Below are 15827 nucleotides of genomic sequence, written 5' to 3' on the forward strand. Positions count from 1 at the left end.
ATCCAATAGCTCCAGTGGAAGCCATCCTTTGAAGAAATCCAATACTCTATGATGATTGTTGTTATTTGTGATGATATTTGACTGGTCGAGGAGACACTGCTGCAAACATGGAGCCAACTAACCCGTAATGGGAAGAAGATGAGGATCTAGGTTGCATCCATGTTGCTTTGGATTACCTGGAGAGTGGCAAGGAGGCCCGCAGCTGTTATCGGCTGGCGGAACGGAACACTCGGCTTACGGAAGAGCACGTGCTAGATCCGTAGAGGCAAGTGTAGGGAGAGCCTTTTGCAATGTCCAGGACTGCCACGTACTCCTAGCAAATCTGAAAGACCGTTGATCTTACCGCTCACTTTGACAACCGTCACTGTCACAATACTTCTTGTCAAGATGGCTAACGCAGCAACGAACGAGAAGACGTCATTCTCAACTTGGCCGCCCTTGAGTCAGGGAAGGAGTGATGCAAGAAGGCAGGCCGCCAGTTCTACTCCAGAAGTACATAACCAGGGTCTAGATAACCACTCGCGGAAATGACGGCCGACTAGGCAATGCGACAGTAACCAGGGTCATTAGTGACGGTCATCACAGCCGAAGTAATCATGGTCCAAGTCATCAAGGTAAGGTGGTCAAAATCGAAGTAGCAGCGATTGAATCGACGTACGGCAACGGACGATCACGAGCGTCGGTTGGTAGGATAGGGACTGAAATTCGGTCACCTGTGGGTATTACTGCTCTCATTCTTAAAGAAGCCAAACGTGAGGCATTGGGACTTTGGATTTCCACCGGGAATTCAAGAAAAAGCCCAGGTTCCATCTGTGTGCGCCAACCTTGCGTCAGCTTATTGTGATTTGCATGAACGTGAGTAGATTAGATAATGTAGACCCTGAAATGCCGAGTTCTTGGATGTTGATTCAATATTAATGTAGTTCAAGTGAATGGCTAACTCTACAACTCTGCAATTACAAGACAGATGCTTCTATACGTCTAGAAAACGCCATGTACGTGGGTAAACCTTGGTTGCAAGGTGTCTATCTGATTATTTTGTATGCTTGCCAATCAAGCTCCACGACCCATGAACCTTAGACTCGGCAAAGCTTGCCGTTCTGAGTAGGGACGCCATCGATCTGGTTGGTGATGTACCATCGGTCACTACCAACAGCCTGGAGAGCGTAGAAGAGGCCGGTAGGGTCGACGTCATCCTTGATAGACAGAAGACGGTTGTACTTGGCAGTGCCGTAGAAGGACTGCTTGAAGTCGGGCTCGGTGACATCCGACTCGGAGGCATAGGCGCCGCTTCCGGGGGAGACGTCTCGCCAGGGCTTCATCCACTCGTTGGTGAGCTTCTTGCTCTGCTGGGCGATGTAGGACCAGGAGCTACCCTCGGGCCAGTTGATAACTGAGATGGCGAACATAGCAGCGTCGCGCCAGGCAGGGTTGACGGCGTTATCAGGGTAAGGGCCGGGGCCGCCGGTGATACCAAAGCCAATGATCTGGCCGCCCTTGTCGGAGAGACCCTTGAGGGCGTTGAAGGTAGCGTTGAACTTGGCAGCATCGACAAAGTTCGCCCTGGCATGGAATTAGCAGTTATACGGCAGATGGCTTATGATATATGGCACTTACTTGGGGAAGAGACGTCCTGCGGTCTTGGAGACGACACCACCGACGAGCTCGCGGGGGAAGCCAGACTTCCAGGCAGGGTAATAGCTAGAGTGCTCAGACTTGGTGACCTGAGGGACAATACCAAGGTCCTTCCACTTCTGGAACAAAGGAGCAGCGAGGGCCTCGAGTTCAGCAAGAGTATAGCCAGGAGCGAACCACGGGACCATGGAGAAGGCCAAGGTCTCCTCAGTGACGTGCCAGATGTTCCAATACTCATAGTTGCCCTTCTCGTTGTAGGTAGGAATCTGCTCCCAGAAGGCGCGGACAGCGAGCCAGAAGGTCTCGTGAGAGATGGTGTCGCTGGTGGCAAACGAGAAGGACATGACAGCGACCTTAGTCTTGGGGTGGGCCTTGACGGTATAGGAGGTAACGACACCGAAGGTAGAACCACCACCGCCACGGAGGGCCCAAAAGAGGTCAGTGTTCTCCTTGTCACTAGCGGTAATGAAGCGACCATCAGGGGTAACGACGTCAATGCTCAGGACCTATTAAACGATGAGTAAGTATATCATCAACCAAATTCAGTATCACATACCTGGTCAGCAGCCATGCCATGGACATTGTTCATAGGAGAGTGACCACCACCGGCAAGGTAACCACCGGCATAGCCAACGGACATACCCTCACCGCCAACGGCAGTGACGCCGTACTTCTCAGCGGCCTCATAGACCTCGGAGCCGATAACACCAGCACCGACCTTCAGGGCAGGGCCAGACCAAGAGCCGGCCTTGAAGGAGCGGAAGTACTGGATGCTCTTGAAACGATGGGTCCAGATGGAGAGGGCACCAGCACCGACAGAGCGACCATTGAAATCATGACCGGTATTCTTGACGACAAGGCGCAGGTTCAGGGTGCGGGCAAAGTTGATAGCAAGCTGGATATGGGCGACATTGCGTGCATCGATGACATACGAGGGGAAGCCACCAAGGGTGCAGTCACCGGTGGGGTTCTCACTAGGCATGCAAGTCATGCCCTGGTAGAGAGGCGACATGACCGAGGTAGGGTCCTCTTCGCTGTATCCATGTTAGATGCATGTTTGCGGCGCTGTGAGGAAGTGCCGACTTACTGAAGAGAGGAGTTGGTCCACTGGTCAATGATCTGGACACAGCGGGCATCATCGACAGCACCGAACTCATCGTAGCAAGCAGCTCCGATGGGGACAGTCTTGATGATGGCGCCGCCAGTGACGAGGTCAAGGACGTTCCAGATGATGTTGCCAGGCCAGAGAAGGTCACCAGGGAAGGTCTTGCACTTGGGCAGACCAGCCTGAAGACCTCGCTTCTGATTCTGGGTGGTGTCGTCAAAGTACAGGACAGAGACGTTGGTCAGCTGGAGGTCGGTCAGGTTGGTGAGAATCGAGTCCGTGAGCTGGACCTTTTCCTCGGGGAGGTAGTCTCCAGCCACGACCTCGCTAGCCTCATCGACATTGTCAGAGTTGGCAGCTGAAAGTTTGTGTCAGATTAGGACACTTGAACAAGAGTGACATGTGCAAACGTACCTGTCTGCTCGCCATCGACGACGATGGTCTGGGCTGCCACGTGGTGGAAGACCCAGGAGGCGACGAGACCGCCCAACAGGCGCCGATTGAGTTGCATTGTGAGGCTTGGTTTCTGTCCAAAAGAGGCAGGATCAACTGAAAAGAGGAGAAACGAGAGAGAAAAGTGACAAAAAGAGAGGCGCCCTCGGGGAGTTTCAGGAGATTAGCTGCGCGTGGGGATCGACAGCCACCAACCGAAAAAAGAGTGAGCGTGGGAGGGTTGGGTTGAAAACAGAAGAGGAAGGCCGATCCAAAAGAGAGTCCGCGAGTATATAACTCGCCCAAAGATGCCCCGAAGAGGACAGCCAGATCATCCGCTTTCGAATGCCGAGCGTTCCCTCCTCATCCTGAAATTGCTTGGTTCCAATAGTTTGGCTTGTTATCCATGATGGCCTCGGGCCGGAACGCTGGATGCGGAAACAACGGAAATTAGAACAGGTGAGATGAGAGGGAAGAGGGCTATGCTATGCAACGGTTGCGGGAGACCAAACGGCGGCTGCTGCGACTGCGACAGCTTCACACACGTTGGGCTCAGCGCGCGAGGTTGCGAACCAGCACGCTCTTGGAGAGATATACCGCAACTAGGGTCATCCGCCCCTGGTGTTTAGCCTAATGCATGCTGGGTCATGGATGACATGCACGATATCAGGGGCACTGACTCGCCAGCATCTCTGTATCTGGCATGGGGAGCCGGGGTCGTCATCCTCGGGGAACTGTTGCCTCTCTGGCTGAGTCCTCGCTCTCGGGATGTTGGCGAACTAACGTAGGCCAAGAGTCAGCAGCAAGCTTTAACCAGACCCTGTCAGAAGGGAATGGCGCTTGGGGTCAAGGGTCTTTTGGGGCGGCTGGCTTTTGCGCTCCACTAACAACTCAGCTTTATGCTTGTTTCCATGACGGAAGCCCTGTCGAACAAGTCCCGAGGCTGAAAAGCGTTGGTCGTTACTGGCCCGGGTCCCCTAGACTCGCATCCTTTACCGGGATTGTGAAATCGTCCGGGGTCGGGCTTGGGGTCGCCCGCCCGCTTCGCTTCGAGGCGATTTCTAGTCTAGATCGCGACCGGACTCATCTCCCCGCCTCTTGGCCGGCGCCCCGGCTAAAGGGCCGTCTCGCGCTAAGAGGGTGCTAAAAAGGGTCCAGTGTCAGCAGTGCGTCTTGCTAAATTGTCATGGATGAGGGACGGAAATCCCATCTGTGACGAACGAGGCAGAAAAGCCACAAAGCCTCAGCTTGTGTGGTCCCGTCCCGTTAAAGCTTTACTGCCACGGGCGCAAAAACGAGTCAGATCTTTTGAATGAACGCTTAGCCAAAGCATAGAGATCAAACTGTTTAATATAAGCAAGTGCTCGGAAGGTCGGTCATGATCCTTGAAGATGCATGCCAAGGTAGCATCGCGAACCTGTCAGGGCAGTTGAACCATGTAACAACAGAGGCCGAGACCTACAGTCTCAGGTACTTTATTATCCCTCAACACGACCCGAATTCCCCCAGCTTCTCTTTCCCCTGAGCTAGTACCGCATTAGCAACCGACCTAAGTCACATCCCGGCCCCAGATCTTGGCGGCCCCGGGTCGGGTTCCGCAAAGCGCGCGAGGTTTTTTTCTAGTATTTTCTTGCTAATTATTAATACTCATGTTAATGCCGGCGCCAGGACTGAAAAAGCAGGAGGGGGAGGGGGAGGAGAAACAGCCTACAACCCGCTACGGCAAGCCACCGAGACGGACTGGGCAAAGCCTTTCGTCGTCGAGACCGTCGTCTTTTGACTTTTGGCTGGCGTATTTAGTCCCAAGCAAGTGCGAGCAGCTGGGAGGGTCGCTAGCAGCGGCAGCTGAAATGCCCTTCTCTTTTTAGTCTTGCTATAGCACCGGGAGAATGAAATTGACAATGTAGCTCGTGCATGTGTCAAGAAGTGCTTTGTATATTACCCATTGAGTCAGCCCAGCCAGCTAGCTAAACGGGCGGCCGAACGTTTGAATGTGACGCGAAACGGAGAGAAGAGAAAGTGTGTGTGAGAGAGAGAGAAAGGGTCACCCCCTTACTCTTCGGTCGAAGGTTCTTTTGCATGTTGGTTGCCAAGTCCTCTTGAACCCTCCCGTTCCCCTCCTTTTCCAGAAGCACTCTTTTTTTGTTCTGCTTCCATCCATTCTTTTTACCCGCAGAAACAAGCAAAAAAATCCCGACAGCATGGTCGCCGTCAACGTCGACTCCGCCGCTGTTGGTGGCGGCATCTCTGAATTGCAAACGCGCGGCTATGTCCCCGTCAGCGAGCTGGGCACGACGCCCATGCAGCAAGGCGCAATCGCCATCATCTTCCTCTCCATGAGCCTAGCCCTGCTCACCTGGGGGTTCCGCATGTACTCGAGGTTCAGTACCAAGCAGCTGGGAATGGGTATGTGCAACCAACCAACACAACCAACACATTCACCATATCCGAAACATGTCTTTGAAAGTTAATCGCAATTGCAACTCTGCTAACATCTGACTGTTTTTTTTAGACGATTGGCTAGCTACCGCCGCCATGGTAAGGGATCTTCCCTGACATTGCTGATCTGTAGATCTCTCTCTGAGGCTGACTGACGATCCCCTCTCCACATTACAGGCCTTCTCTGTTGCACTGACCGTGCCCTACTACATGTGTAAGTCGATCATCATCCCATGTTGTCATCAATGAGAATAAATATTAATCATGTCTAGTCATCAAATACGAATTCATTGGCTTCCAGACGGCTAATCTCCCCTCGACGTATGATGTCGAGCCGATGCTGTTCTGGAACTGGATCATGCAGGTCCTCTACAACCCGATCCTCGCCCTCGTCAAGTCGTCCATCCTCATCTTCCTGCTGCGACTAGGAGGACATCGTCGCAGCATCCGATTAGCAATTTACGGGCTTAATATTTTCAACATCACCATGATGATCGCCGTCTTCCTCACTGTTATCTTCCAGACTATTCCGATTAATGCATACTGGGACCTATCTGTGAAAAGGGAGCGCCAGATTGATGGTCCTCTGTTCTACATCGTGACGGCCATCATCACGATTATTACAGATTTCCTTGTTCTCTTGATCCCGTTCTGGATCTTCCTCGGACTCAAGATGCGCATTGCTGCCAAGATTGGCTTGATTGTCGTCTTCCTCATGGGTGGAGTGTAAGTATCGCCCTCACGCCCATCATCGCTCAACGCGTCTAAACTTGTCCGTCTTTTAGTGTCAGTATCGTCGCCATCGTTCGTGTCCACGAGCTGCGCAAGAAGTTCTACGTCAAAGGCTACGACTCGCGACACACACTCGGCGACACCCTCAGTAGCATCGAGGTCAACCTGGCCATCATAGCCTGCTGCGGCCCAGCCTTGCGACCTCTGTTCCGAAGGATGTTCCCTGGCCTCTTCTCCAACAACAGCAGCAAGGATACTGGCAACAATTACACCCCCGGCAGCAGATATGGAACTGGCACCGGGCTGCGCCAAGGGAACAAGTCCACCACTGCATCATTCCCTCTCAAGGATATGCATATGAGCAAGACGCATACCGAGATCCGTGGCCACTCTCCCAACGGCAGCGAAGAGGAGATTATGACATACAACGGAATCATTAGAACAACAGCTGTCAGTGCTCGGTGACTCTCCTTCATCATATTCATATACTGACGTCAATTAGGTCAACATCAAGTACGATCAAGCAACTTTATCCGACAAGGATTCTGGTCCAGACTATTCAGAACCAGTGCATCCCAGAGGCACTTGAGCAGTTAGACACTTTATAAAAAGAAAAAGGAAGAAAAAAAATTCCAGGTTACGACAATATTCAAAAGGGGCCATGAGGGTCTCGTTTAATTCCACGGCAGCGGTGACAGGCTTCAAAGATATCCAGCGGGTTGGAAGCACCGCAATCACTGTCGTTAGTTCATATGTAATCTATGTACCAAGATGTTTTTTGTTCTTTTAATGAGACGATCAATGAAATCATAAACCAAATCGCTGTCAAGCAAGGGTGTGTCTAAACGTCAGTCCACAAACTTGGCTGATGAAATGAAATGTGTGACAGGGGGGCAGATCTGAGATGAAGTAATAAAGGATGTTATTTCAAGGGATATGCAGGGACGAGGGCTCTTGCATCGCCGATCCCAGACCTTACGGCCGTGCGTACACTTCGAAATTGTTGGACGACACATCCAACTAGAAACAGAGTTTGTTATTCAATTACCTTCAATAAAGTCGGCAAAATAACTAGCAAAGCACAATTTCCAACATGCAATGAGCTAATCAACGGAAGGTTTATTCTGCGCTCTATTGCACTGCCAGGCATTTTCTTCCTCAAAGAAAGCCAGTTTCCTACAGGTCATATAGGGTAAGAGTCCTTTCAACATGTAGTTATCCGGAGATGGATCTGAGCATTTGCCTCTTCGTTCGTAAGCCATTTATTTGCCAAAGCCATAGTCATGATTTTAAAGGGATAATAATTCATAAGTGGCTCAAGAGCAGTCTTGAGATGCTTCTAAGTTCAAGCTACTTCAACGTCCTCGTCTCATTGCGTCACAAGAAACTTATCTTATCGATAAAGGTGCTGCTATCACGTGATACAGAGATCGGAGGTTGCTGATTGAAACTGGTCACATGACTATCCACGCCGATATCCAGATTGGAGCTGGCCAGGGTCAGCCGTGATAGTGGAATTCATAGTACTTCTCATCCAAGATAGGCAGGGTAGGGTCTCTGCAGTGGCGTCAAAGGTACATGTAGAAAAGAGATCTGATAAATTACAGGTAATGAAGGACCCTGCAACATGTGCACACATCTTATGCGCCTCGATGAGATGTGATATATGACCATGCATATTGAGGAACTGTTGTCACAAAGATATCACATGTGACTGTTCACAGTCAGATCTGGAAGGTGCAATTAACGTCGCCCTTTTGGTCTTGCTGGGGTCTATATGTTGCCCTGAAACTCGCGCTGGTTATGCCAATCGTCATTCATGTCAGAGATGTGATCAAGTTGAAATCCGTTGCCTTTGACTTAAACCTCCCCGTAACTCAGAACTGCTACCTAGGAATTTTTTTCAGTCTATCTGCTCTACAGCTTAAACGGCCTGATCTTGGCTCCGTTGGACGTGTTCAATTCCTCCATGACCAGGCTTGTCACTTCTTGCGCGACACCCCACGATAGTTCATAACCCCTCCCTCCAGCCCCATACGAATGCACAACTGCGCGGCCATCCTCCCCCAAAGACGAGCTTTTCTCAACCTGAAGACGCATACCTCCATCTCGGGTCGGTCGACGTCCTACCAAATCAGCTATCACATGAGAACTTTTATCCCCCTTGTGACCCTCCAGTGAGGCGGCAAGACCTGGATCCAGCCCCTTGGCGGCTTCCATCAACTCCTCCCTTGTGTCGAGATGCGGCCCCGTCTCCCAGTTATTTGGCTCTTTTGTACCTCCAATAATGGTGCCGCCGTCAAAGAATCGAGGAATGACAAAGCTCCAACTTCCATTCTTGCATTGTCGGGTGATGGTCTTGGAAAAGCCGGTGAGGTTTGTGAGAACGATTTGGCCTGTCGATTCAGAGTCAGTACAGAATCGAATCAGGTAGGCAGACTTAAGGAAAAAGTCCCCGGGATTCTGGGTAAAACTGCGTACCTCGCGTCGGGAAACATTTGGGGTCCCCAAAGCCCACGCCGCTGGCATTGATCACGGTGGCCACATCCGGAGCCACCGAGAACCCCTCCCATTCACTGGCCAAGTTCCTTTTCAAGGTGCGGCCTCCTTGGAGAAGAAACTTTCTCAAAAGCCCGGTGCAGTAAACCGGGGCGTTGAGGCAGAAAGTTTGGTACTCGAAGCCCAGGACCACACCCGGAGGAAGAGCGGATGCCGGCAGCTCACGAAATCCAGCCAACCCCGTCTCAGCTTCAAAGGAGCTACCAATCCACGTCTGATACGCTTCATCCGGAGTCTCGAGATACTCTACGCCAGTAACAGGCGTGATGCCGATCCATGGCTCTCGCTCTGCTTGGCCTTTGAGATGCTGGGCAGTTTGTTTCAGCCAGGTCGCTTCACGAGCGAGTTGAGGTGTTGACGCAGGGATTGGTCGAACGTGAGCTCCCGCCCAAACGGATGCATAGTCAACTGCGTGTGAAGTGGGAGCTCCTGGTGTGCAGGTGGGGAAGTCCCGGGACACTATCATGACGAGATACAGGTGGTCAAGATGCTGTTCGGCCAAATTTGACTGTATGCTCAGGGCACAGGTAAGCCCGATGATTCCAGCTCTATTGTGGATCAGTACCGAATAGGGAATTTTGAGTGTCTTCATACCCTATCACCACTATTCTGCGCTTTGGATGCTGAGCGGTGTCCATGTTGATGATCCCAGTAATATGACGTGTTTACCAATAATATTTGAGATAGGTCTTGTTTTTATTTTGCTTAGATAGCAGAGAGAGTATTCCGAGCCTTAGGGATGATATTTATCTCTAGCAGAGTAGACGCCAACGTTGATCGGATTGTATCTTAGGGGCTCGGATATCCCGATCTCAGCCTCCGTTATCGGTCCTTCATCAAGAGACCAACCCCCGGCATTTAAACTTTCTGCTTAGTTTTGGCGTATAAGGTCTTTGACATCCCTAAGATTCCCGGCTAAGCGTAGTGGCGTATGAAGCTTTCTGAATATCATGTGTGCTAGCCAAGGTGGCCCTTTTTCATGGTACGGCAGTAGTACAAGATAACATATACTTAATAGATGTATTTTCTATTTTTTATCTTCTATTATGATGTTCCATGGTATGTCTCCTATCCCCCTATTTTCTTTTCACTCAACTGTCTCTTCATAATAGTTTGAATTTGAGTACGTCTGTTAAAGCACCTCTGTTTTCAAAAGAAGACTTATTAAATTCAACCAAGTCGAATACGCCTACGTAATTGCATTCCCCGACTCTATCAATCTAGGCGTAGTGAACTCGCTTCAACTCTGCAGTAACATCATCCATAAACATCTGGGCCTTTCGCACACCGGCCATGTGCATAAAGGGATGAGGTACACCCGTATAGCGCCGTACTGTAGTCTTGACACCCGACTCCACGAGGCGCTGTCCATACTGTTCTCCCTCATCTCGGAGCGGATCACAACCTGCGGTGCAGACGAAGGTGTCACAAACCCCAGTCAAGTCTCCCTTGAGGGGACTCAGGAAAGCCTCTCCCCGAGCAAAGAAGGCCGCTCTCTCATCCTCAGTCTTGGGAGCCCAATGGTCCCGGAAGTAGACGATACGTTTCCAGTTGAGGCAGGGTGCCAGGGCGTTCTCGGCAAAGGACGCGAAGGGGCTTTCTTCCGGGGTGGCGGGTTCCTCATGGATGACTGTGCAAGGAACCGCCAGAACAGCTAGAGAGTGGTTAGCCAAGGGACAACAGTGACTCTAATCCCTTACCTAGCTTTAAAGGAAGCCCGTGGTTACGCGCGAGTTGCTGGGCCACGGCGCTTAGTGTTCCCCCGGCGGAGATGCCTCCGATCGAGATGGAGTCAGGACGAATGTTTATATCACTCCCGTGGCGATGCACCTGGAAGTTAAGATGTCAGTGCCGGATATACAAGCGCTGCAATGGAATGGAATTATCAACCAACCCAACGGATAGCCGCCCAAGCGTCATCGTGCCCTTTACCGAAGGCGTTTTCTGCCACGAAGAATCAGTAGCCGCTGTAGATGAGATAGTAGGGAACGCACCAGGGCAGTGTCTATAATTGACATCCATGACCATAATCCCAAGTCGGTTCCGCCACTCCATGCAGAGTTCGGCGTCGCCAGTCAGATCACCAAAGGTGAACCCTCCACCTACAGTGCGTTAACCCGTCAGTCCTGGACATGGCCAAAGCGAGAATGCAACGCACCATGAAAGTTGATGTGAACTGGGTATGGGCCCTGGCCAAAAGGCGACTTGCTGGCGTCGGGGTGATAGCATCTCGCAGTGAACTCATGGCCATCATCTGACTTGATCTTGATGTCTTTGACAAAGGGCTCGTTGGAGAAGTCACGGCACCAAGGTGAGGCATATTTCTTGGAGTTGGCGCGGATGTCGGCAATGGAGACGGAATGAGTCGCTGGCTTATTCGCAAGGTGAATGTTGTAGTATTCGATGAAGTCCTTGTCTAGACGATCAAGAAAGCTGGGATCGATCGGGTTCTGAAGGGCGTGAGCAGAGCTCGAGTTGCTTGGGGTTTCGGTGGTGAGAGCGGGTGCCATGTTGATAGATGTTGTTACAGGAAAAAGGTCTTTTTTGTTTGGATTATGTTGCAAGAGTGACGCCAGCGGCCAATACTTTGTATTTATGTCATCTGACCTTCGGTCGGCTTCCTCAGGGATGCTTGTTGATCGGTAGCTATATGAATAGCCGATCGGCGTCAACAGGTTTGCGCGCGCCAAGAGTTGAAAGCGTTTCTAAGCCGGGAATAGATCGAAAATTCCTCCGGGATCACAAGGCCAACCTGTTGACAGCTGCAACCACACAGTTCCGACGTCCATCGGCATTGCCGACGAGTCACACGCGACCAGGCGCAGTGAAGCGTAGAGATCCGGCAAGTCCACCACGGAAGGAAAGCCGTCTCCAGGTTCAGGCCTGAAGTCCGGGGATGCATCCTCTTCAGACGAATCAGAGGCTTCGGCGGTGGGTTCTTGCGCGAGATCACCGAGATATGCGGCTCGGTACATGGCTTGCATGGCATTCAAAGCCGAGAGCCAGCGTTTAGCCACCTTCCAGTCATGTTGCCAGGAGGCAAAGATACGACGGATCGTTTCTAGATAGGATTTGGCCTGATTGACTGTTTCTTCGGCCGAAAAGGTTTCATCGCCAGCATAGATGACCCAGAGAAAGGTGTTTACCGCCGACAGGATTGAAGCGGCGACCCATACCGATTGAAGTGCAGTATGACTAGGCCGATCTGACTCGAGTATTGCGATGAGCATCTCGCCGATAGCCATGGCATTTGAGACGCATGTCTCGATAAGATAGTTTTCGCGATGAAAGTATGACCAGCCAGCTGCGTCCATACGTTCACAGAGAACAGTGAATCCGTCCAGCTGTGGTAGATATGCTTGATGGGCAACACAAAGCGAACTTCGCAGTAGCATGTGCATCGAGGCAAAGCTTAGCCCCTGGCCAAGATCACAATGGTTGTAGTAGTTCTGAATACTCCACTGCAAACTTGGCCCCAGGGACGAGAGCCAATCTTGGAGGGTCGAGGTTAGTTGGAAGAACAGACTCTGCGGGTCAGTGGGAGGGTGCTTGTCAAGGTTCCTCCGACAACAGACATTAAAATCGGCCAGCTTGCCCCAAAGATAGACGGTGCGGATAAAATAAGGAGCTATGCCGATCTCTGAAGGGTATCCCGCAAAGGACTGGATCCCTTCAAGAGTCAATCCTCTTGACCCCTCCTGGTAGGCCAGGGACGTATCCGTGCTCGGGAGGGCTATTCCGATATTGACCGCCGATAGGCAATGCGGCTTGCACAGGAGGGATGCTAGGGCTCTGTCGAGGAGCAAACATGCCCAATACGTGCGGCGTCGGATCTCTTGCTCTCTTGGGCCATACCGCTGATGGTAATCCTTGTTGAGGCGCATGATCTGGGCCATACGAATAGCGGTCCCGGCGTACATCCAGTGCCGAGATCCAGAGCCGGCAAGAAGCTCGGCAACGGCAAGGACCAGATACCCTTGGATGTGAGCGACTGTGAAAGATTAGCGGCTGAGGTGGCGACCCTGGGCGAGCAATTGCTTAATGGTGCCCTACCACTCGGTTCATCCGATGCACTCTTGGCCTTGGTCCGAGCCATCTGTGAATAACGCTTCCAGACTTCCTCCCCGCTGGATAATTGGAACCCCTCGACCGCTTCCTCTGGAGTGAGGGACCGTGCACATAGGCAGATGATGGAGTACACAAGGAAGGGTTTACGGTGATAGTTGGCTTCGAAATCAGGACGATAATCAAAGGAGCAAAAGTCGGACGCAAAGTGTCTGGTAAAGAAGAGCTCAAAGCAACGCCGCACAGCCTTGCGGCTCATAGCAGTATCGCTTACATCAGGGAAACTAGCGGTTCCTGATGACGGTAGGGACACCGGGGTATCAACCTGGTGCTCCTGAGGTGATGGTATCAACTCGGGTTGTGGGGAGGATGGCCAAAGGCATGGAACTCCAGCCGATGCACAGAACCTGCAGCGAGGCCGTACTCCATCGCACTTGGTCTTTCGGCGCCGGCTGGGTGGTAATTACGACGTCAGATTTTGCGGGGGATCATCATGACAGGTCTGGGGAGCATACCACGTCCCACATGCTTGTGGAGTTCGTCGGGGGGCTCTTCGTCGCTGGCCGGTATTCATGCTCGAATCCATAACATGAAGTGATATCAGCCGGTCCATGAGGATGCTGGTCTTCAGAAATACCGGCTTTTCCGTCGGAAGCGATCGGAATATGGCATGGACAAGTGCGGGGGTTGATCGGCTTCTTCGGCTCATCCGGTGATAGAGCTTATCGGTATCTTGTGGTGATATGGGATCTACTTGGAACTTGCGGAGAGATAAGCTTAACTAGATGGAGATGGGTTCAATATCAGATGTGTTGGTTGCGATGGGGTATAAGACTGCATAAGAAGCTTGGGTGATTTGAGCTTCCAATCCAATCATTCCAGATCTGGTTCATTAATCTACCTTCACAGTTACGTTTCTGACCATCATGACTATTAACAATCCTGCCGCGATGGCTCCTAAGCCGTCGGAAGATCTAGAGCTTCAAAAGACCCCCTCTAAAGACCTAGACATCGAGGTCGACAACGGGGTTGCCGAGCTCCACCTCGACGAAGCTGTCGTTCGGTCTCTGAGGCGAAAGGCCGATTTCATCCTTATTCCTATCTTGGCTATTGGATATCTGATGAAGTAATACCCAGAAATCATCCCTCGTAGTAGCACAGCCGACTGACCAAGATGAGTAGCTCGCTAGATCGCAGCAATCTGGCCAACGCCAACACTGCCGGCCTCGAAGATGACCTTAACATGGTCGGGAGGCAGTACAATGATGTTCTAACCTTCTACCAGATCCCGTTTGTCGTATTCGGGCCCGTCATTGCCATGTTGACTCGCATCATTGGTGCCAAATACACCATATCGGGAATGCTGTTTGTCTTTGGTGTGGCGTCCCTGGCTACCGGCTGGGTCAAGGAATATCATCATCTGATTGTCTGCCGTGTCTTTGTGGGCACTTTTGAGTCTGGGTTTCTTGGATCGTAAGCTCACCCCCCACATCTTTGACAGAGCAAAGGTGGTACTAACACACTGTTTCGTCAAGGGTCATTTACTACCTTTCCATCTGGTATACTCGAAAGGAACTGGCTAGTCGAATCGGCATCTTCTACGCCGCCTTGACTGCATCTTCTGCCTTTGGCGGGCTCCTCGCCTACGGCATGTTTCAAGTCACACCGAGCAGTGGCTACTTTCGCTGGTCCTACTTGTTCTTCCTCGAGGGTGGCATGACGGTCTTCTGGTCCATCATATGCTTCTTCGTGCTCCCTGTCGACACACAATCAGCTTGGTTCCTCAACCCGACCGAGAAAGAAGTCGCTGTTCTGCGATTGGAACACGACTCAGTCCAGAGTCTCTCGACAGAGTTCAGCTGGAGAGAGTCGCTGTCCGAGTTTACCACACCACATGGATACATCCGTGTCGTGCTTTCTTTTGTCATGGGAGTTATTCTAACCTCTAACGCAAACTTCTTGGCCATGGTTGTGAGGCGTTTGGGCCATGGCGTGGTGAAGACGCAGCTCGTGAGTCGTTTCTTAGCTATCCTGACTCTAGAGTACAAGCTGACCCAATACTTCAGTACACAGTTGCACCAGCCTTAACTGGAGCCGTTTTACTCTTTCTCTGGTGCAAGTCGTCGGATCACTTCCTTGAGAGGGGGCTTCACAGCGCCTTCTCCGATGTCATCAGTCTGGTTGGATATCTTCTACTCTTCACTGTCAGCACTGACAATTTGGCTGTGCTCTACTTTGCCATGTTCCTGTGCACCATCGGTGTAGGTATCCCAGGCTTTGACACTGCAAGAAAACAAACCGCTTACATTTGAAACAGGCATACCCTAGCACCCCGATCAGTGCCACATGGACGGTAGCCAACATCCCCAACCTGAACGCCCGAGCCCTAACAAGCGGCATGTTTGTAGCCTTTGGCAACTGTGGTGGGTTCCTGTCAAGCAACATCTACCTGAAGTGGGAGGCACCGAGGTACAGCACTGCCCTGAAGACAAACATTGGAATGTGTGCCATCTCCATCTCTGCGACTACTGCCTATGCTCTGTGGATGAGGTGGGAGAACCGGCGCCGTGATAGGCTTTATGGTAAGCCAAGTGGCTCTACAGAGGGCGTTACTAGCTCCCGGGACCCTCAGTTCCGATTCCAAGCATAGACCCTGAGTTCATGCCGAGATTCTGGTATGGGAGCGGATCCTATCCGTATTAGGAATTCCAGGAGGTTGTTTGAATCATGTATCCTATTCAAGCGTCTTTGTTTAGATCCTCACAACGGGTTGTTTGGAATCTACGAGGCTGGAGGGTGGACTACAAAGACAAGCGGTGACGGAGTGTTATAGCGAGTTGCTAATGCGAGTTGCTAATGC

General features: G+C 51.5%; 5 protein-coding genes across 5 annotated transcripts; 2 read left to right on the forward strand and 3 right to left on the reverse strand.

Moving 5' to 3' along the window:
- Positions 1 to 1076: 1076 nt before the first annotated feature.
- Positions 1077 to 3251, reverse strand: LRP88_06363 (FAD-binding oxidoreductase; the record flags this gene model as incomplete). Its single annotated transcript, XM_083242902.1, has 5 exons — positions 1077 to 1563; positions 1618 to 2141; positions 2192 to 2669; positions 2723 to 3098; positions 3155 to 3251. 5 exons carry the CDS (start codon positions 3249 to 3251, stop codon positions 1077 to 1079), a joined length of 1962 nt encoding a protein of 653 aa, XP_083101838.1.
- Positions 3252 to 5373: 2122 nt separating this feature from the next.
- LRP88_06364 (uncharacterized protein) lies at positions 5374 to 6932 on the forward strand (the record flags this gene model as incomplete). The annotated part of the gene is made up of 5 exons (XM_083242903.1): positions 5374 to 5578; positions 5745 to 5825; positions 5884 to 6337; positions 6397 to 6793; positions 6846 to 6932. The coding sequence occupies 5 exons, from the start codon at positions 5374 to 5376 to the stop codon at positions 6930 to 6932; spliced, it is 1224 nt and encodes a 407-aa protein (XP_083101839.1).
- A 3190-nt stretch (positions 6933 to 10122) lies between these two features.
- LRP88_06365 (alpha/beta hydrolase) lies at positions 10123 to 11412 on the reverse strand (the record flags this gene model as incomplete). Its single annotated transcript, XM_083242904.1, has 4 exons — positions 10123 to 10556; positions 10835 to 10846; positions 10897 to 11004; positions 11061 to 11412. 4 exons carry the CDS (start codon positions 11410 to 11412, stop codon positions 10123 to 10125), a joined length of 906 nt encoding a protein of 301 aa, XP_083101840.1.
- Positions 11413 to 11607: 195 nt separating this feature from the next.
- On the reverse strand, positions 11608 to 13494 carry LRP88_06366 (fungal specific transcription factor domain-containing protein; the record flags this gene model as incomplete). Its single annotated transcript, XM_083242905.1, has 3 exons — positions 11608 to 12893; positions 12956 to 13292; positions 13483 to 13494. The coding sequence occupies 3 exons, from the start codon at positions 13492 to 13494 to the stop codon at positions 11608 to 11610; spliced, it is 1635 nt and encodes a 544-aa protein (XP_083101841.1).
- Positions 13495 to 13917: 423 nt separating this feature from the next.
- Positions 13918 to 15617, forward strand: LRP88_06367 (uncharacterized protein; the record flags this gene model as incomplete). Its single annotated transcript, XM_083242906.1, has 5 exons — positions 13918 to 14093; positions 14150 to 14440; positions 14503 to 14977; positions 15034 to 15228; positions 15285 to 15617. The coding sequence occupies 5 exons, from the start codon at positions 13918 to 13920 to the stop codon at positions 15615 to 15617; spliced, it is 1470 nt and encodes a 489-aa protein (XP_083101842.1).
- Between the last annotated feature and the right edge of the window lie 210 nt (positions 15618 to 15827).

This window comes from Fusarium phalaenopsidis, assembly GCF_050370095.1.
Source record: "Fusarium phalaenopsidis strain FUZ10S chromosome Unknown contig_32296, whole genome shotgun sequence".
Taxonomy (NCBI): Eukaryota; Fungi; Ascomycota; class Sordariomycetes; order Hypocreales; family Nectriaceae; genus Fusarium; species Fusarium phalaenopsidis.